The 20,709-nt window shown below is 33.1% G+C and overlaps 3 protein-coding genes and 1 long non-coding RNA gene across 7 annotated transcripts; 2 read left to right on the forward strand and 2 right to left on the reverse strand.

Moving 5' to 3' along the window:
* Positions 1 to 900: 900 nt before the first annotated feature.
* Positions 901 to 3,130, reverse strand: LOC115708002 (uncharacterized). 3 transcript variants are annotated; one of them, XM_030636145.2, is made up of 7 exons: positions 3,002 to 3,130; positions 2,373 to 2,546; positions 2,148 to 2,262; positions 1,927 to 2,064; positions 1,581 to 1,636; positions 1,322 to 1,409; positions 901 to 1,228 (listed from the first exon to the last, which is right to left on the reverse strand). In XM_030636145.2, the coding sequence occupies exons 1-7, from the start codon at positions 3,002 to 3,004 to the stop codon at positions 1,140 to 1,142; spliced, it is 663 nt and encodes a 220-aa protein (XP_030492005.2). In that variant the 5' UTR covers positions 3,005 to 3,130; the 3' UTR covers positions 901 to 1,139. The 3 variants fall into 3 exon arrangements, with proteins under 3 accessions (XP_030492005.2, XP_030492007.2, XP_030492006.2); XM_030636147.2 differs by having other exon boundaries at positions 2,373 to 2,542; positions 3,002 to 3,118; XM_030636146.2 differs by having other exon boundaries at positions 2,373 to 2,633; positions 3,002 to 3,118.
* Positions 3,131 to 8,918: 5,788 nt separating this feature from the next.
* LOC133034866 (uncharacterized) lies at positions 8,919 to 10,865 on the forward strand. Its single transcript, XM_061110328.1, has 5 exons — positions 8,919 to 9,080; positions 9,164 to 9,274; positions 9,379 to 10,101; positions 10,366 to 10,673; positions 10,754 to 10,865. Exons 1-5 carry the CDS (start codon positions 9,057 to 9,059, stop codon positions 10,863 to 10,865), a joined length of 1,278 nt encoding a protein of 425 aa, XP_060966311.1. The 5' UTR covers positions 8,919 to 9,056.
* A 42-nt stretch (positions 10,866 to 10,907) lies between these two features.
* On the forward strand, positions 10,908 to 11,751 carry LOC133039667 (uncharacterized). 2 transcript variants are annotated; one of them, XR_009688721.1, is made up of 3 exons: positions 10,908 to 10,946; positions 11,048 to 11,404; positions 11,504 to 11,751. It is a non-coding gene; the product is annotated as an uncharacterized LOC133039667 (long non-coding RNA). The 2 variants fall into 2 exon arrangements; XR_009688720.1 differs by lacking the exon at positions 10,908 to 10,946 and having other exon boundaries at positions 10,962 to 11,404.
* A 7,009-nt stretch (positions 11,752 to 18,760) lies between these two features.
* Positions 18,761 to 20,295, reverse strand: LOC115708001 (uncharacterized). The gene is made up of 2 exons (XM_030636143.2): positions 19,765 to 20,295; positions 18,761 to 19,674 (listed from the first exon to the last, which is right to left on the reverse strand). The coding sequence occupies exons 1-2, from the start codon at positions 20,182 to 20,184 to the stop codon at positions 19,114 to 19,116; spliced, it is 981 nt and encodes a 326-aa protein (XP_030492003.2). The 5' UTR covers positions 20,185 to 20,295; the 3' UTR covers positions 18,761 to 19,113.
* Positions 20,296 to 20,709: the final 414 nt, after the last annotated feature.

Genomic DNA, 20,709 nt, shown 5'->3' on the forward strand with positions numbered 1-20,709 from the left:
CAATTTTTATTTACTTTATACAATTCAATTCAACTGTGTTTGGTTTATATGTTGATGGAATTTTATCACGTGAAATAATTTTTTTTTAAGATTTGATCAAATAAATTAAATAAAAAATAAAGTCCAAAAGTTTTCAATCAAATACACACAAGTATATATTAACTATTGTATGCTCTCAAAAGTCATCTATATCAAAGAATAAGAAAATGTCTTTATAAAAATTTCTTGTTATATACTCTTGAATTTTGTTATTGAAAATAATTATAGTACAGGAATGTGCTTCAATTGACGCTTTACATTGTTAATAACTTAATACTATTAGAAGTTTATGTCCTATGATGCTATAGAGAAATGCTATATTGGGTGGAGAAGAGAAATGATAAAGAATGTGTTGAGTGAGCATAATTATTCATTGATTCTTCTCACACACTTTAGTGATTAATGAATTTACTTTAATCTTTACTGATTGTTGTTTTCTTCCATATTTACTGATTGAGATAGGTAGAGACAAGTAGGGAAAGGGAACTTGTCTGTTTTAAGTTTGTGTTACTATGTCATTTTTGTTTTTATGGATATTTTGAAATAGAGTTATATATATGTTGTCATGTTAAACATCCATTTTGTTTGTTAAAACTTTTGTCAATCTTAAGCATTTTGCTTTTTAAACTTTATCTTTCATTTAAATGTTTGAGCTTTCTCTTCCCCTATTGTTTTCAAATTTTAATCGTTGAATTCATTAAATCACTTAGATTAAATAATTTCTCGAACTAAAGTAAAAAGTTATTAGTTAAAATAAAATGATGGAAAGGCATTGAATCTCTTCTAATCCCATGAAAAAACTTCAAACCAGGTAATCAACTAAAAGAAATCATGATACCCTTCATTCATTCTCATATCTCCTGGACCAAAAAATTATAATAATTATTAATTATTATTGTGTCTGTGAAGAACTTAAACAACATATTTGATTATTTCAGCTATCCCCCACTTGGTTCATCCAAAATTACACCAAATGCTATTATTATCCAAATGGTTTTTCATAACTTTAATATCTCAATCTTAGAAAATAAGAGGCCGTATGCACTTAAAAAACACCTCTCTTCTTTGTTTGAGCTCATAAAGTTGAGATGGGGTAAGTATTAAGTCTCTTCCAGTTTTTTGTTCACTTGATCGAAAGTAGATAGCATAGTTGAGCGTGCATTGGCAATCTCTACAAGCTTCTCCAGTGCTACATAAGAATAACAAGCAAAAACAATCAATCAATTGAATGAAGAAATAGAGATTTCGAAAACAACCCTGTGAAACTACTCATTGAATTAACCTGTTTCAAATGAAAGTTGGGCAGTTCGAAGCTTTGGAGAAACCAAAGTGCCAAACACAGACAGTGATTTCGATCGCTCCTTCTGAATCTAAGGAACAATAGGAAAACAACCATTGCAGCATCAGTGCACAGTATGACATTGACACCCGTATATGTAGCCTAATTCAAATACTATAAAGTATTACCATAGTCTAAGCAAATATATGCTCTATATAAGGACAGCATGATTCATACTAAAGTAAAAGACTGTATTACTTACTTGATCATCAACTATAAGTGGAGCTCCATTTTGTGGTGAGGCTTTCTCTGTTGATTCTTCACTCAAAACAAAACATAAACAAAACAACAAAAAATTAGAGGACACAAGGTACTATGGGTTCTGGCACTCTATGTATGAGCCACATATGAAATTTGGAGTTCACCCATTTTTCACAATGAAAATGGGAAATGATCAATAGGGAGAATTTACAGTAATTTTAGCAAATTCCTTCTCAGGATCAATATAACTTTATACTGATATAATGTGAAAGTGATATTGTGATTTTTCCCTTTTCATTTGAATGATGAAATGCACAAAAATGAGTAGAGGAAAAAGACAATTATACCAGAAAAAGGAGAAGAGCTCCGATGTCGTAGCTGCAAGCTGTCATCCCCAAGTTTTGCCTCTCCAAATCCTTGTTTTACATTATCAGAGGAACCCCATTTGCACAATGCAAACCGAGCTTTCCGAACACCCGAATCAACTGTAAAATATATTATTAGACAACTCTATACATCAAAGATGCAGATAGATAAAGATATAAGAGAGCTGTAACACAAGTTTTACCATCTTCTGAAACTTGCACTGAAGTAGCAGCAGAATGAGAATTTAAGTCCAACATTGCGCTGCTCACACGCGACGCACCCATGGAATATCGTGCACTGGCTAGTTCAAACCATCCCTGTCATAAATACTGTCATCTTCATATTCTTGAAAGTGAATTCAATCTTACCAAAAAAACAAAAAATGAACAATCAATTAGCTCAGAGTATCAAGTTAGGGAATAATCACCTGGCGTAGCATCATAGACAATGAATCCATTTGGGTTAAATAGTCGTCAGTTGAATCTAGAAACTGTAACAGATGTTGGTCTGTAATTCTATTTGATTCCAAAGTTTGGGTGTTTTCTTCTCCAATATCTGACCTCTGTATCTGATTCTGACTGTTTCCTTCTTCCATTTCTAACTTCACAAATATCAAAACCAAACCAGTCAAGATTCTTCTTCTTCTTCATTTTTCCTTTTTTTGGAACATAGTCTTCTTTTGAATGTACTACATAACATCATATCCCCAAATTGAAATTACGTTTCTAACAACTGAAACAATTGAATCACACAAAATTCATCCAGATTCAAGTTTAAGAACACTAAATTCACAACATGAACTTCATACAAAATCTAATTACACAAAATATTTTAAATTACTATATTTAATATCACTCCTATTGTTAAACTCGTAATCAACTTAGGATAGGAAACAATTACTAATTGAATTCACTCGATCCAAAGCTAAGCCAAAAGGGAATTCAAACCAAAAAAATATGAACATTTAGCAAACAATATTTCTACAATATACGATTAGATACGAGCACCATAAGAACTGAAAACAAAATTTTACACAGATATAAGAACAAATAATACCATGTCTGCTACAAAATGTCGCCGCCGTCTCCGCCGTAGCCGAGTTGAGATGTGCTCACCGAGATTTCGCTGAGCTCGGCTTCTTCTTCAATTTTATAGTTTTTGGGCTTTAGATGGGGGCTGTTATTGGGCTGCATTGGAAAGCTTATGGGCTTAATGATAAAGCCCATATAGGGTTTTTGATATGTACCATATTTTTTGATATAGGAATAATTACATAAATTACTATTTTTTTTTTTGTAAAATTTTTATATTTTTACTATAATTTTTTTTTACAGTTTCACGGATTTTTATAAAAGCAACAAGAAAACTACGTAAAAATATCAGAAAAATAATATTCAAATAAAATCAAAACAATAACAAAAAATAGCATACAGATTATAAAAAGACCGTATTTTCTATAAATATCGTAAAATATTTAAAATTTCATACAATCATATTTTTTATAATTTGTATGTATTTGTGAAATAATTAATCCCGACGTCCACTTTTTTTTATTCAAACAATTTAAAACTTATTTAAATTTATTTTCATTTCTCAAACAAAAGGCCTATTTATAAAATTTTGGTCCTTGACCCCATAAAAACTAGAGACAGCTCTACTGTAGTGTACACCCACTGATCAAAAACAGTTTAAGCAGTTTGTATATTATCATATTGGGTCCAATTTGGAGTTGGTGGGCAACAGTAATTGATCACTCGTGGGTTAACTACATGGGTCAATACTCAGTATAGACTCAAAGGTTCACCACTCAAGCCTTTGGGTTCGTTGTTCGAGGAAATTACACTCTATATTTTTTTTTTATATTGTCTTCTTTTATTTTTATTTCTTTTTTAAAATTTATTATTTTTACCTCTTTTTTAAACATTATACCAATTTTACTCATATCACTTCAAGAATTTTGAGCAAAATACATATAAAAAGAGGTATGTTTTAATTAAATATAAAATTAGAGGTAAATTTAATTAATTGATTAATAAAAGTAGTATTTTCCAACTTACCCCTTTAGGTTCACCACCCATTAGCATGCATGCATTGCCTGCATAATCATTACTCATTACTTAAAGATTATTTTGCATGGATTAAATATAAAAATATGGGTTACTCCATTAACAAGGATTATAAGAAAGTAACCATGATTGATTAAGAAAGTGATGTGAATTATATATATATATCCCGTAATTAAATGGAATCGATTATAGTTAGTCATTAATTTGAGGTCTATTGAGAACTTGGGCTCTTGATTCTCTATGTCTATCGAATGATTAAATTGTCTGTACATACAATTAGGGTTTATCTTGTACGTTATAAAATTTATGGAAATATTTATTGGGTTTGTGCCTAGGTTCAATATCAAATTTTGCTCTTACAATAATAACAAAAACATATATATCAACTAATTTATATAAGACATTTTCTTTACGAAGAAAAAGAAAAAAAATGTTCAAACACATCCTAAAATTCTATCTTTATAGACTATAATAATAATACAAGAGAGTAATGACAAAAAAAGATTTGTATTAGTTAGTAAACCCTAGTTAATAATTTTAATAAAATGAAATAAATCTATATGTGTTTTGACTTAATTGGCTATTCACACAATATTTGTTATACCAACTAAATTAAATATCAAAATTATAGTTTAAATGATTAATAAAAGAAACGTTGAAAATAAATTTAGTGAAAATATGTGATTTTTTTTTTGTTAAAACACAAATTAAAATTGGTCAGATGTATTGGAAAAATGAATAAAACATGAGTACTACGTATAATTTAAATTATCTCATTCATCATAATTTTTTATCTAAATATTAACATTATGCTTAGTATCTCTATCTTAATTATATTAAAAAAATATTTCAAAATCTATTTTCTAAAACAAATAATGTCACACTTTAAATAAAATCTAATTAATAACATGATAAAGATCATGACACAAGATCGATTTACATTGCCGGCGATTCTATAAACTTTTTCCACTTTCATTTTTTTTTAACAAAAATTGTTTTTTTTTAAAAAATAAAAAGTTGTTCATTTGTTAATATTTAATTAAACTCTCACAATATGGAAGATCTTTCTATATCTAATGAAAGTTTATGTTTTATTCAAATAAATAAATAAATAAATAAACTCTCACAATTTATACATTATTAATTAGATACATCTTTATACAAACAAATGTTAATTCCACATATTTTTCTATGAAAATTTGGATATCTTATTATACAATTGAGTAATAGCCTAATATTTATATTTATACATATGGTTGTGACGCAAGTAATGATGAAAATGAATATACTAGGACGATCTAATATATATTATTTATATATATATATTTTATGTCTATATATAAAGATCCTCACATCATCAAATAATATCATCATCAATATATATAGAAAGGCAAAGGTGAGTATAGTCATAAACCTTATCTATGTTAACACACACACATATATATAAATATACATAATAGACCTAATAATATTACTTCATGTTTCTCTCCTTCGTCATGTTTTTTATTGTCTCTTGTATTTGAACTCAAAGCTTATCTGTTCTCATCTCGATCTAATTAGGGCAGACAACCAACCTCTTAATTAACCTAACTTATATCATTAATATATAAGCCAAAAATCTAGCAATACATAATTACATATTAATGATCATCATCAAAAACTTGTGTCACCTTTGGCATATCCAAAAGTTTTGGAGGGTGATATATATATATATAAATTTAACCAATGAATGTTACACAAGAGCGCCATACCTAAAATAATACATCACTACCATTGTTATCTACCAAACCCAATTGACTCTATATGTATTATCTTTTCAATCCCTATATATATATATATTTCTCGTTATATATGTATTTTTTGTATAACTACAAAAAATATATATATATATCAAAAAGGTATACTTTTTACTCGTAAGGCTATAGCTACTAGATTTTTTTTTTCTTTCGAAAGAAAATAATTCAATATTATCACGTTCGTTTGACCAAAAAAATGACAGCTACGTATACAAACTTTTTGTCATGATTTTCTTCGGACTATATAGTATAGTGGTTTAGTGATAAAATATATAATATATATCTATGAAAACAACAAGGACAAGGACAATTAATAGGACCAATTATATATAGTTCATTTCCTTCTCTATATTTTTGCTTATTGTATATAATATTATTAGTATATATATAGTTCAATTTTAAATAATTATATAATTACAAATAATTAAAGAAATTTCATCTCAAAAAAAAAAAAATTAAAGAAATTTAGAATAATTTAATACTAAAATTATGATTTAAACATTTATTACGCTTGTTTATTTTATTTTATATGTGCACTCACTACTACAATCTTGGCCTTTAGAGGCTGTTTTTTCACTCCCACTTATAAAAAGGGAAGCTAAAGGGTGTGAAAATACCCGTTTTTTTCGAAATTGACATTTAGAGGCGGTTTTTTGATAAAAACCGTAGGTATAAAATTGAATTATACCATTTAGAGGCGGTTGGGAAATAATTTTTTTTTTTTTTTTATGTTTAGCCCTATGACGTCGGTTCCTCTATAGGAACCGACGGCATAGGGTACACGTGTTTGCTGACACGTGTACCCTATGCCGTCGGTTCCTATAAAGGAACCGACGGCATAGGGTTATAAAACTAACCCCTGCTTCAGCTTCTTCCTCACTCGACCAAACCCAGCCAAAGCACCAAAGAACCAGCACCCAGCAGAGAAGAAAAACCCTCGCCGACCACCGCCTCCACCACCCATTTCTCCCCCATTTCTCAACCATTTGAGCCCATTTTTGTTGCAAAATCTTCTATTTTCGATACTTAATCCTATACACCCAAAAAGTTTTAATTTTTTTCCCTATTTCTCTGTCATCCGAACCTATACAAAAATAGTGGGTATAACTCCGGCCACCATTTTTTGTTGAGAAAACATTGAATCTCAACCTCTTTTAAGGTATAAATATAGTTTCTATTCATTTTTATAATGTACATTGTTTTATTTTTAGTTTTTGTAAATTATTTTTTGGGTTTTTTAATTTTAATGGTAATATTGTTGTGTTGTATGTGTATAGTGCCCGGATTTTTTACGGAATTGCTCGTCGGATTGCGGTTATTAGGTAAAAATTTAAAGCTCAACATATAGTATATATATGTAATTTTATATTTTATTGAATATGTGTGTATATAATGTGTGTATATTAGTGTGTGTATAGTTTAGAAATAAAAATTTTAAAATTAAATTAGTGTGGGAAATAATTTTTTTGAGATAATAGTGTGAGATATAATTGATTATATATATATGTATGTATAATTTAGTAACTAAGTAACTTGTTACTATTTTTAATAACTAGTTATAAGTAATGAAATAATTATTTTTGCAATTTCGTTATATTTGTTTATATTGTAGGTTCGGTATAATTTTGTGTGTAGTGTATTTGAGCTTGCATTGATAGGTATATACTTTAACTAACTTTTTCTTATTATATAATTAATTATCAATGCATGTTAGTTGAGTTTGAATATCTTAAATATTCATCCGTAGTGAAGTAGGTTCTGCGAATACATGTACTGCGGTCGGGTGGGTGGATAAATTTTGTATTGGTTATCTGTTTTGTTTGTTATTTTAGGCACTTTTAAAATTTTTGGGAACGTCCAATTACAGTAGTTGTCTTGCCGAAATTTCGGTAGAATTAGGATAAATCTTACTAAAAAAATATTAATATTTACATCACCCAAAGAACTAATTAGCTATAACATAGTAATAAGATGTTAGGTCACTAAAAAATAATCTAACCATTTGTTATGTTAGCTTACTAATCTAGTGAAAATGGTGACCTTAATTTTAAAATTTCTTTCAAAATTGGAATCAAACATGCCCAAAAATTCATCTTTGCCATAACTAATAAAAAAAATAAAAATAAATCCCAATATCATTTCAATCATCTTCTTTTTGGGTATAATTGATGAGCATTGTAATGATTAGCTACATGGTCCACAACATGTTTAACACTTTACTAAAATCACAATCCTTAAGCTAAAAGTCATTCATCATTACACATAATAATAGTAATAAAAAAAAAGTTACTTAATTATGGAAGAAGAATACAAATGCAATAACAGATAAAAATAATAAAAGTAAATTAAAGCAAAAAACACATTTCTTATGCTTAAATCATTGACATATAGCTTACTTTATATTGTGGTTGTGAATGCTCCTAAATCATTAACATATTGTTTATGCTTTTAATATTTCATATACACTACTTGTTATATATATAGCTAACTTTGAAGTTTGTTTGTTAATGGTGTAGACATGGCGAACTCGGAATCAGGATCTGATTCGGGAGCAGAAAATGAGTGTCCAACCACAATACCTACACGAGGGCCGACGCAAATGAATGAAATATCCAAACTAATGGATCAGGGCAAAAGAGTGGCCCTCGAAGTTAATGATAAAGGTCAATACTGTGGAAAAAGCTACGCGAAGCTCGTATCCAATATGGGAGTCAGATGTCGGCAGACAATAGGGTTGGCTTATAAAAATTGGAAAAAAGTCAACCAGACTCTGAAAAATCAAGTTTGGAAAGACATTCAGGTAAGCTATTATTTGTTAGAATTTTGATTTGTTTTTCTATTACTCCAAATGTTGACTCTAACCGTGTTTGTTTTCCTTCAAAATAGACGGGGTTCATTGTGCGGACACCTTCAAACATGATTGTCTCATCCTAGCCGGGAAGTTAATGAAAGACTTCAAGAATAGGATGACAAAAGACATCATAATGCCCGCGTTGAAAGAGAATGATTCGGGACGACCGGCACAAGTCCCCGAAAAGCACCGGAGATCGACGCCGCCGATTGGTGCAAATTTGTTGAAAGTAGACTAACTCTGAATTTACGGTACGCTAATTATATTAACACTAAGATAAACTCTTAAATACAAGTACATGTATCTAATGTATTTTTTTGGCATTGTAGGAATTGAGTAAGGTGCAACGTGAACGTTCCTCAAAAATTCAATCCAGACATCGAAGTGGTCGGAGTGGGATGGTGAACGTACGGGAAGCTGTGGTAAGTAATACTAAAAATTTAATGTGCTATAATGTGCTATACAATTTAATTGGTACTCATTTCATTGTTATAACGTTATGTAGAAAAAGGACCTCGAAGTTGCAGATCCTCCCCGCCACCGTGTTTGGATTAAATCTCGCACCAAGAGTAGAAAACTTGTCACTGATTACGACAAGGAAATTGCCGAGAAGATAGTAAGTATATATTAATTCATATACTAATTGCTTGAATATATAATTCAATTAGAGTTAGTGTATATAATTCATATACTAATTGCTTGAATATATGCGTGCATTAGGCTCAATTAGAGGAGAAGCTTAGTCAGGGACAAATTCAGGTCCAGGGCCAAAACGATATCCTCACGCAGGCGCTCGGGACACCAGAGCATCCTGGACGTGTCGTGGCCGCTTGGGTATGCTATTACTTCAAATGTTATTTATTTAGTTACACAAATGAAATCGTTGCTAATTTGCATTTTATGATTTGTAGGTTCCTGACCAGGGCATCTCAACTGTTCGGCAGGAAGAAAAGGGAAGTGTCTGATGTTGTGGCTCGGCAAGCGAAGGAGATTGAACAATTAAAAGCCGAAGTCCAATCCCTTAAGCAGCAGAGGAACGCTGCCGAACAAGAGGAAGAAGGAGAGGTGGCTGGTGAGGCGTATGTTCCACAACCATACGCTCCTCAGGATGAGGTACAACCACAAATTTATGCTGAGGAGTTCATTTCCCTCAACGACCAAGGTATCCTATACAATTTTGATGACCAAGCGGCCCTTACTCAGCAAGTACATCTCTGCTCTGACAACATCGACAATATTGTGGCCCGAGGGTATTTGTACGAGCATGTGGGTGTGGTCAAAGTTCACTGCCAGGATTACGATGATTCACATGCTCGGATCATGGTTTCAGAAATCCTGCAAGAGGACGCTGAAATCCCAGTCCCACTTGAAGAGTTCAGATATGTTAGGGACGTGTACCAGATGTTCCTTCCTTGGCCTAAACACTTAATTTTAACAACCGAGGTAACTTCTCAACTGAAATTAATTATTAATGATTAGTGGAGTTTGAATATCTTCAATATTCATCCGTAGTGAAGTAGGTTCTGCGAATATATGTGCTGCGGTGGGATGGATGAACAAACTACTGTTATATATGTGTTATTTGTCGTTATACAGCCATGTTCAAAATTTTTGGGATCATTCAATTACAACCGTTATGCTGCCGAAATTTCGGTAGAAATTAGATAAAATTTGATATATATATATATTATGTTCTGTTTTGTTTAGGGTCCACTCGCTCAACCGCCCTCAAGACGTGATGCGTCAAAGGGGAAAGCTCCGATGCTTTCTCCACAAAGCCGTGGTGCACGGGAAGATGAGTTGTTCACGGAAGAGAAGATGGCGTTGATCCCTAATTCGCTGAAATGGATGATTCATGAATTCCTAAGGCTCAAAGATAAACGTGATATAATCACAATTCCTGTCCCCCGAGGATTCATTGCACCGCGTACCCAGATCACGTTATCTGGAGAGGATTTGCAGCAGGTTGCTACGTGTGACTACATCGGCAACCAGGGAATGCTGTTTGGAATGATGTATACTCTTCTTTAATCTAATTAACCTTATATCAAATTATAGTTAAATTATTATAAGGCACTAACACTTTTTTTGGCAGGCACATATGGGAGAGCATCAACGGTCTGAGAAAAATTTTCAAGTTTTACGACCCAGAGCTTCTCACAAAGGTAATGGGATCGCCGATGAAGAACGTAGCCGGGCCTTTTTGACGATGCGGCAAGACGATTGGCTAATTGGTTATCATTAATGAACGGCAACCACCAAATGTTCTTTATTCCTTGGAATATCGGGTAAACTTTATTAAATTCTTTAGTGCTAATTGTTCATTTCTATATTATGTCTTCAAATTATTTTTATACTATCTTACTTATATTCCAATATAATTTTCTAGGATGCATTGGACGCTAGTGGTGGTTGCGCCAAAGAAAATTATCCATTTAAACCCTCTAAAAGGCCGCCCAATTCCCGAAGAAATAGAACAAATGATCGGAAGGTAATTATTTAATGACTTCTTATGTAACGAATTTAAATTAACTAACGAATTGAAATGCTAATATAATTTTTCCAAACAGGGCATTCATGTATATAGGGGGACGCACATCAGTATCTTGGCCCGTGGCAAGGAATTGCACAAGCAAACTGTCCAAGACAACCTAAAAGCCAAGAATGCGGTTTTTATGTTTTGAAATATATGACTGACATCGTCGCACGTGCCAACCCCAACCGTTACATAGAAGATCAAAAAGCTGTAAGTTTTAATTATTGATCATAGTATATAAATTTTATAATAACAAATATATAATATACATATACATAAACTAATATAAATTTTTAATTTTTTTAACAGTTTGGGGGTAAGAAGCAATACGATCCAAAAACAGAAATTTTACCACTACAGCGAAAGTGGATCGAACAATTGATGGCGGTGATTCACGGTGACGATTGAGGTTCAAAGGTCGAAGAATTTTTCTTCATTATGTAATTTTTATAGATTAACTTGTAATTAGATTTATTAACTTATTAATATTTTTAACTAATTTTACATGTTTGTGTAATATTTAATTATTTTTATGAAATCAAATTATGTTTTTACCCAAATTTAATTACTATTTAATTTAAAATGTAATTAATATATAATTAAATTAAATAAATATGTAATTTAAAATTTAAATAAATATGTATATAAATTAATAAATATAAAATTAAAATAATATAATTAAATTAAAAAAAAATCGAAAAACTGAAATTCGCGTGACCTTTACCGTCGGTTGCTACGCCCCCTATGGCGTCGGTTTTTTGATAGGAACCGACGCCATAGGGACCCCTATGGCGTCGGTTCTTAGCTAGGAACCGACGCCATAGGGGTATATATGGCGTCGGTTTTTATAAACCCTTTAGCGTCGCCCTGATAGGCGTCGGTAGCGAATTTCGCGAAAACCGACGCCTAAAGGGCTTAAAAACCGCCTCTAAAGGGTGTTTTTGTAGTAGTGACTATGTGAAATAAATTAGACCAACTTTATGTATTTTAAATTATTTTGAATTTATCAAAATATTTAATAATGTTTTAAAACTTAAATAATTATAATATATATATCATAATATTCAAAAAAGAAAAATAATAATTGATGAGATGATAAATATTCAAATATGGAATTTTTTTTTTTGCTCTCATCATCATCAAATTTGATATGCTGTGTTGATCATTAGGAATTACTTTAGATCCTTTTTATCTATCATTCCATTCATTCTTATGTATGTGTGGGTTTTCGTTACGTTTAGCTTATTCACTAAATTCTAAATGTACATTACGAATAAAACAACAAGATTAGTTGGTTGGATGATAATCCATTTATACATAATATTTTGACGTATGAATGTATTAAATTAAATGAAAACTACTTATCTTTTTATTTTTTTTTTAGGAAAAGCATGAATGTATTAAATTAAATGAAAACTACTTATTTTACTTTAATAACAATTATAAAAAATCGTTAGCTATAATAATTATGTAGACCTTTTTTTTCTTTTGGCAATTATAGGATAATGTTTAAGTATAATCACGATCATGTTTGTACATTTATATATATAGATTTTTCACTCTATTATTTTATACTAATAATTAATTAATTTTTTTATATTATTTTTATTTATTTTTGAATTATTTGGTCACCTCTAATAAGAAAAGTTATTAATATTCAACATTGTGGACCCTTAAGTCTCATTTACTAAAAGATCTTCAAATGATCAGGCATCTTACACGAGAGATTTTTTTTTAAAGAAATACTTTTACAATATTTTTCGTTTGAATATGATATGTATATGCCATTTTTTCACTTTTATATGTAGATGATAAAAATAACGAGTCATATATTATTAAGATTGCTTAATTGCATCTTGATTGGTGAACAAATAATATGCATGCTCATACAACATAAGTAACCTTTTTTTTTTTTGATCAAGAAAGAAAAATCTTCATTAATCAACAAGCAAAAAAAAACCAACTTACAAACTCAACACAACTCAAGCCCACACCTACAAAGAGGTCATTTTTAACAATAATAACCTTTCCTCATCTTTCAACTTCTTAAAAATAAAATTGCTCAACCTATACTTTGCATCTTTCCTTATCATTTCTACAATCTTTTGAACACTATAAGAAAAACCATTGAAAATACACGTGTTTCTATTTTGCCACACATAATACACAGTGGCAGATAGAACCATTGCAGCTACTAAATTTACCCTTTTGTTTCCCAGCTGCTTAGTCCAGAGCTGCCAGTCCTCTAGTCGGTCCGACCAAGCAGTTTCCAACCAACCATTAACACTCTTTAACACTTGCTGAGAAAACACACAGGAGAAGTATAAGTGCTCCGAGGATTCATCACAGCAGCCACAAATTGGACAAAGTCTGCTCTCAATAATTAGAATTTTGGAAAGATGATCTCTAGTGAGTAAACTATCTCTCACAGCCTGCCAACAAATGAATCTATGCTTAGAAACAGCATACCGATTCCAGACAAACCGTTGGTGCTCAAATTGCTCACCAAGACAGAGGCTTTTATATAACCTGTTGACACAAAATTTACCCTTATGCACAGCATCCTCCACATCCTGTTTAGATAGCATCAATCTGATATTACAAAGCTTTTTCCAGTACCAACTAGTGTCATTCTTAAGTTGATACTGCCAAAAGCTTTGCCCTTTTAAATACACATGATTTATCCACCGAACCCAAAGAGCTTCCGGATGATGATCGATAGCCCAAACATATTTCGCAATCATAGCCTTATTCCACTTAGCCCCTTCACCAAAACCAAGACCTCCTTGCTCCTTGGGTAAGCAAACAGTAGTCCAAGAGGTAAGATGAAACTTACTTCTTGTACCGTTGTTTCCCCACAAAAACCACATACATAGTTTATCAATTTCCTTGATTGTGCTTTGTGGCAGTAAGAAAATATTCATCCAATAATTTCTCAGACCCAACAGAACAGAGTTGATTAGTTGACATCTTCCTGCATAAGACAGATGTCTACTAGCCCAAGAGTGCAACTGGTTCTTGATCTTCTTGAGAATAACCTCACAATCCTCCGCTTTCCACTTCGTTGGTCTCATTGGAACCCCGAGATACTTTAGGGGAAACATCCCCTCCTCAATCTGTAAGATGCCTAGAAGATCAGATCTCTCTCTGTTAGAGATACCACCAAAGAACACCTGAGATTTTGCAAGATTAGCTTTGAGACCTGTTTTGTTACTAAACTCTTCAAAAATTCGTTTTACACAAGTTACCGAGCCCTTATTTGCTTTGCAGAAAATAATGAGATCATCTGCAAAACAAAGGTTAATAATCTTCAGATTCTTACATTGAGGATGGAACCGGAATTCCTTCTCACTTGCTCCTTGCTGCAATAACCGAGTAAGATACTCCATAACCAACACAAACAACATCGGGGATATGGGGTCCCCTTGTCGAAGACCCTTGGCACCCTTAAACCCTTTTTGTAACCTGCCATTCATCATTAGCACATAGGAAGTCTCCCTTAAACACACCATAATCCAGTGAATGAATCTAGTAGGAAACCTGAAACTTTTCAACAAATCTTCCAAGAAATCCCAATCAACCGTGTCATAAGCTTTACTCAAATCAATTTTCATCGCACATCTTGGAGAAGCATTTTTCCTACTATAATTCTTTATTAGATCCTGAAAAATAAGAATGTTATGAGCCAGAGATCTACCTTTAACAAACGCTCCCTGGTTTTGGCCAATCAACTGAGGCAATACCTCAGATAATCTACTGCAGATCATTTTAGATATACACTTGTACAGAGTAGTGCAGCAGGCAATCGGTCTATAATCCACCGCTTTACTAGGTAACTCAACTTTTGGAACAAGGGCAATAACAGCTTCGTTTAACTCTTCAGGCATCCTCCCTGTGTCAAAGAAATCAAGCACAGCCTCCGCTATCTCATCCCCAATTAACTTCCACATGGCTTTGAAAAACTCAGAATTATACCCATCTGCGCCCGGAATTTTTGTGCTAGCAATACTAAAGATTGCTTTCCGGACATCCTCCTTAGAAAACTTCTTTATTAAGTTTAATTGAAGCTCCATACTAAGCCGAGGGCCCATCTCCATACATCTGTCATCAAACTTTATAGAACTAGAACTCTTGCTGCCCATATAATGTTTAAAATGAGAGACAAAATGGTTAACTACCTGCTCGTAGTCTTCCACAGTTTCTCCATCTTCATTAATGAACGAGACAATCCTGTTCTCCTGTCTCCTTTTCTTGATGCAAGCATGAAAAAAAGCAGTATTATCATCACCTTTGGACAACCAAGTTATCTTACTTCTCTGGATCAGAAAACTCTGATACATGGCAGCCTGTTGTTGAAACATAGCGGCCGCATTTCTCTCTTGTAATTGAGCACAATCATCTGTTGGATCCTCCTGAGCAATAGTTAAAGCACACTGGTAATCCGCTTTAGCTTGATGATACTTCTGTTCCACATCTCCAATTTCCACCCTGTTGAATCTTTTAAGGACATGTTTAAGCCGAAGCAACTTCCGAAGAATACGATGAAGCCCAGAACCAGCCATAGGTTTATTCCAATTGCTAGACACCACCTCCTGGAAATTGCTGTGAGCAGTCCAGAGATTAAAGAACCTAAAAGGCTTGATCCCCAAAACCCCCTGTTGATGGGTTTTAATCACACAATAACAGTGATCAGAACATGTTTCCCATTGAAAGCTAGCCAAAGAATTAGGCATAGAATCTATCCAATCCTCGTTAATGAAGGCATGATCAATCTTCGAATAGACCCTATCCTTCCCATCTTGCTTGTTTGACCAAGTGAATTTTGAGCCAGAGATCTTGAGAGCTTCTAGTTTGGACTGAGCTATCCAAGCCGTAGCATCCACCAACTCACTAGGAGTAACTGCTCTATAGCCAGTACGATCACCATAACAGAAAACTGCATTGAAATCTCCTGCTATCAACCAAGGAACCCCCTGACAGTTAATCAAAGAGAGCTCCTTCCACAAATCTACTCTCTCATCAATGGTGTTGAAACCATACACAAAAGTAACAAACACTTCTAGTTGAGATCCAATAAACTTCACAAGACAGTGAACGAGTTGCTTATGATCCTTTAACACTTGAACTTGAACAAACGACTTAAGCCACACAACCAATATTCTTCTTTCACATTGATCACCTCGATGATAATCCCACCCATGAAACACCTTTACCAACATCTCATCCACTTTATTGTTTTTTAGTTTATTCTCAATAAGAGCACCAACCCCTACTTTATTAAGCTTCAACAAACTAAGGATATCACCCTGCTTATCCCTTTTATTCATACCCCGAACATTCCAACTAAGTATGTTGGTGCAATCCATCTTCACCCTCGAAAGATAAGTTACACTTTTCAACATCCTTCCCATGTTCCTGCAGAATCTTGAAAGTGTTTTGAACCGAAGCTTGCTCAATCACTTCAAGAGATCTTATCACTTTTGAATTTCCAACTTTCTTTGGGGTCTTCCACTCATTAACACAATCCCGGTTTGGAGTAGTGATTCCAGATTCAACACCCTTTTTCCCTTCCTTAGTATCAATCTTCTTCACAGTTCCCATAATGTCATTATCTTCAGCATGAACTAAATTTTCTCCCACCAAATCAACCACATCAGTAGGATGAGTATCCTCCACTTTCTTCTCATGTTGCTGGTTTTTCTTAGTCCAAACTTTCGGACCATTTTTCCTACATTCCGCCATGTTATGGCCATATCCCTTGCAATTGTTACATTTAATGGGGAGCCATTCATACTCAACAAACTGCTCTTGAATTTGCCCTTTTTCATTTTCAAAATGTATAACAAACGGCGGATCATCAGTAATGTCCATCTCAACCAAAACCCTTGCAAATTTAATCATAGACTTCTCCCTTGTTACTTTATCAATCATAATCGGTTTACCAATCGTGCTAACAAGGGCACTCAAACAGTTTAAACCCCAATATTGCAATCCTAAGTTAGGTAATCTAATCCAGAGAGGAACAGATCGAACTAACCTCAGAGTGTCAAGATCCTGTGTCCACGGTCTGACTATCATCGGCTTCTTGTCAAACTGCACATTCCCTAGTTCAAGAACCATGTCTCTGGTGGCCTCATCCTTGAACTTCACAATAGTAAGTCCCTGGTTCATCCTGACCACTCGCTCAATACCCAGGTAACCCCAAATTCGTTTTACAAAGCCTTCAAACACAGCAAATGGGGGATTAGCTCCCATAACCATACAAACAACTGCTGAGTTCCACTCTGAAGCTTGTTCAGCCACCTCCACAAGATCTAATTTAGCAACCTTGAACCCTGCCTGAATAATTGGTTCAGCATAGTGTAACCTTGCTGTAACATTCAACTTCTGCCCATCTTGAAGCTTCGCCCAGTGACTCCTAGCCGAAGCTTGAAAATCACCATTCCCTTCATCCTTCGTAATCCCTTCTCCATCTGCTTCCTTCATGATCTCTGCCCCATTTGGATCGTCCCCCATTGCAGAAACGTCTAGGGTTCTTTCAGCAGAGAGGTTTTTCAAACCCATCTCCTTGCACAACTCTTCTCCACCCATCGCCGGCATCTCCGGCGTCTGTTCATTCTCCGGCCGTTCAAGAATCGCTGGAAAAGTACCCAATCGCACCACTGTTGCTGGCTTTCGAGTCGACCGTTTCCTTCTCATCGAGAGAGACTCGGTTGTCTTCGCACGCCCAAATTAAGCTTGTCTTCCTCTTCCAAGAACAATATCGATTCTCATAAAATCATAATCGGACCAGAGATTTAATTAAAGAAACGAGCGATGATGATGGTGGGTCGGCCTTAACATAAGTAACCTTTAAGTGAATAATATTTATCGAAAGTCATATTAATTGAGTAATACAAACTGTGGTAAAACATTAGTGTTATTTGATTAATTAATTATACAATCAAATATATTTAAATTTTAGTTTTATATGTCCAATGTGTTCATAATGTTCAATCTCCAAGTTTCACTATATCAAACAAAATATTGGAAAAGTTTTTTTTTTCAAAAAATTCTTTTTTTTTTTTGTAAATGAGACTTAAGAGTTCACAATGTTAAATATTAGTAATTTTCTTTATTAGAGTTACCAACTTATTAAAAAAAAATAATATAATCTAAAATAAATTAATTAATTATTAATATAAAATGACCTAATGAAAAAAAATATCTCTAAGTACATATATTTTTTGTACGTGTACTCTACCTAAATATTTTCTTAAGTTTTAGGGGCTTTTTTATTAGTATTTTGATGGCGATATTAAGCATATTAATTAAAAATCAAATTCATTCTCTAAAAAAAAGATAAAAAAAGAAATAATTTCACCGTTTAAGTAAAATATGTTGAACCTTTTCAAAAAAAGAAACGTAAAATATGTTGAAAATCATGAATTTAAATTAATGCTCAACTTAGACATCATCAATAATTAATACAAAAACAAGAGAAAGTTTGACTAAGTCATCATGTAGCTCACGTGAAAATCACGTGACAAATCCCAATCTCTCTGAATTCTACGAGGAGCAATAAAATGTCTAAATTTGAATTATTATTATTATTATTTATTTTGTTTATTTATTTTTTTTCTTCCAATTACATAGTCCTCTTTCCATTTTCTAAACTCTCAAAAGAAAAAATGAAACAGTTCTAGAAGATCTTTGGACTTTTCATTTTTCTTTTTCCATTTTATACACGAATTTACATATCAAGCCATCATGTACTGTACCCCCGGCTCAAATTAACAAAAACACCTCACTCAACCACTAACATGCGCTCACTCCTATTTTTCTTTTTTATTTATTTATTTATGTTTGTGCAACCCCAAAACCAAAACTTAAAATAAAAATAAAAATAAAATATAATAAATAAATAAAAAAACAAACTACTACGAGTTAAACCTGTGATAATTCCTTTCAAGAAAACCTTCAAAAACCACTTTTTTCTTTGACTCTTCAGAATCCAGATCCAAACCCTCCGAACCCGACCCGTTTCCTCTTCCACCGCCGGTTCCCACGGCGGCGCTAAGCCAAGGAACGACATAAAACCACGCAGACGTACAAAGAATGGCGCAGACCCGACCCCACAATACCATTATCACTAAAGTCACCAACAAAATCGACATACCCACTAACGGTTCGAACCGCTTGGCGTCGGCTGGCTGAGCCGATCTCCTGCCGCCGGCGGTTCGTTTTGTCGGCGCAACTTGTGGTCTTTCCCTAATCGGAAGGGGCAAAATATCCGAGTGCTGCCGAGTCATGACTGCGGCGGCTCGGCCGAGTTTTGATTTTCCGTTCGATGGCGAACCGGGTTGACTCGACCCGTTTCGTATGGCTTCGATTTTCCGACTGAATGAGAATCGACTTTGACCCGTGTCGCCTTTTGGGGAATGCAGTGGGCCCGAGATTGAGGGTTTCCGATTTTCGAGGTTGCCGCCGTTAATACGAACCTTTTAAATAAAAAAGATTAAGCACTAATTACAGTGATTAAAACTCTAATTAAGTAACTAAATTATAACTATTATTATTATTATTAATACCTGATCTTGATGAGTTTTTTCCTTTGGGGGCGGATCGTGTACGGCCGGGACTACAATCTGAATATCACTGGAACAGTTTTCGGCGGTAGGATCTGTTGACTTTGACTTTGGTTTCGACCAATCTTTGTCTGAATAATCCACCGGTACGGTTTTTATGCCAGTTGGGCTTTTTTTGCGAAACCTTGCTGGCCAAGAAATCTTCTTCTTCTTATTCTTAGTTGTATCATTAATATTAATACTTGATATATTTTCTTGAGGGGAATTTATTTTCCCGGAAAGTCTTTTCCCGGAAAATCCAAAACAACACAAGAAATTATTATTTCTAGAGGAAGAGGAAAGTCTGGCCTTGTTACTGGAAACTGTATATTGATTAATATTATCATGATGATCTTTAAAGGGTTTGTTGGGAATTTTGGCCATGGAATTAAGAGATAGAGATTAAAGATCAAGGCTAGGAAGTTGAGTCTGGCATTTTAGAGAGAGATTGATATTTGAAGACTATATATATATATATGATAATATTCATTGTTTGGGTAAGTTTCTAAATAATAAGATTTCATTTATTAAATGATGTTGTAATAATAAATTTATGTGTTATATATTTAATATATATATTATTAAGTATAAAACGACGTCGCTCTTAGAAGTGTAGTTAATTTATTTGTTTGGTTAGTTAGTTAGGAAAGGATGATGTACTTGACTTTAGTGGCTGAAAGAGAAAATAATCTTACACGTTTTTTTTCTCTAGTTTTTATTATTATTACCTCTCTCTCATTAATTAAATTTTATTGTTTTTAATTGGAATTATTACACAATAAATAAGAAAGAAAAATAAAAATTTTCGAATTAAATTTTAATTAATAATTTATAGCTTACTATAAACCTATGTATGAGCCAATGACTTGCGTGCCCACAATTCTAAAATTATATTACAACATAAAATAA

Source organism: Cannabis sativa, chromosome 1, assembly GCF_029168945.1.
Source record: "Cannabis sativa cultivar Pink pepper isolate KNU-18-1 chromosome 1, ASM2916894v1, whole genome shotgun sequence".
Lineage (NCBI taxonomy): Eukaryota > Viridiplantae > Streptophyta > Magnoliopsida > Rosales > Cannabaceae > Cannabis > Cannabis sativa.

Bases quoted from the DNA above. Each gene is read 5' to 3' on its own strand.
- LOC115708002 (XM_030636145.2), bottom strand. The intron at 2,263-2,372 runs GTGATTATTCCC...TATTTATGACAG, and splicing joins TGTCTATGATGCTACGCCAG to GGATGGTTTGAACTAGCCAG. The intron at 1,410-1,580 runs GTAAGTAATACA...ATTGTTCCTTAG, and splicing joins CACTTATAGTTGATGATCAA to ATTCAGAAGGAGCGATCGAA.
- LOC133034866 (XM_061110328.1), top strand. From the start codon at position 9,057: ATGGTGAACGTACGGGAAGCTGTG. The intron at 10,102-10,365 runs GTAACTTCTCAA...TGTTTTGTTTAG, and splicing joins ACTTAATTTTAACAACCGAG to GGTCCACTCGCTCAACCGCC. The intron at 10,674-10,753 runs GTATACTCTTCT...TTTTTTTGGCAG, and splicing joins GGAATGCTGTTTGGAATGAT to GCACATATGGGAGAGCATCA.
- LOC115708001 (XM_030636143.2), bottom strand. From the start codon at position 20,184: ATGGCCAAAATTCCCAACAAACCCTTTAAAGATCATCATGATAATATT. The intron at 19,675-19,764 runs GTATTAATAATA...TTTATTTAAAAG, and splicing joins AAAAAACTCATCAAGATCAG to GTTCGTATTAACGGCGGCAA.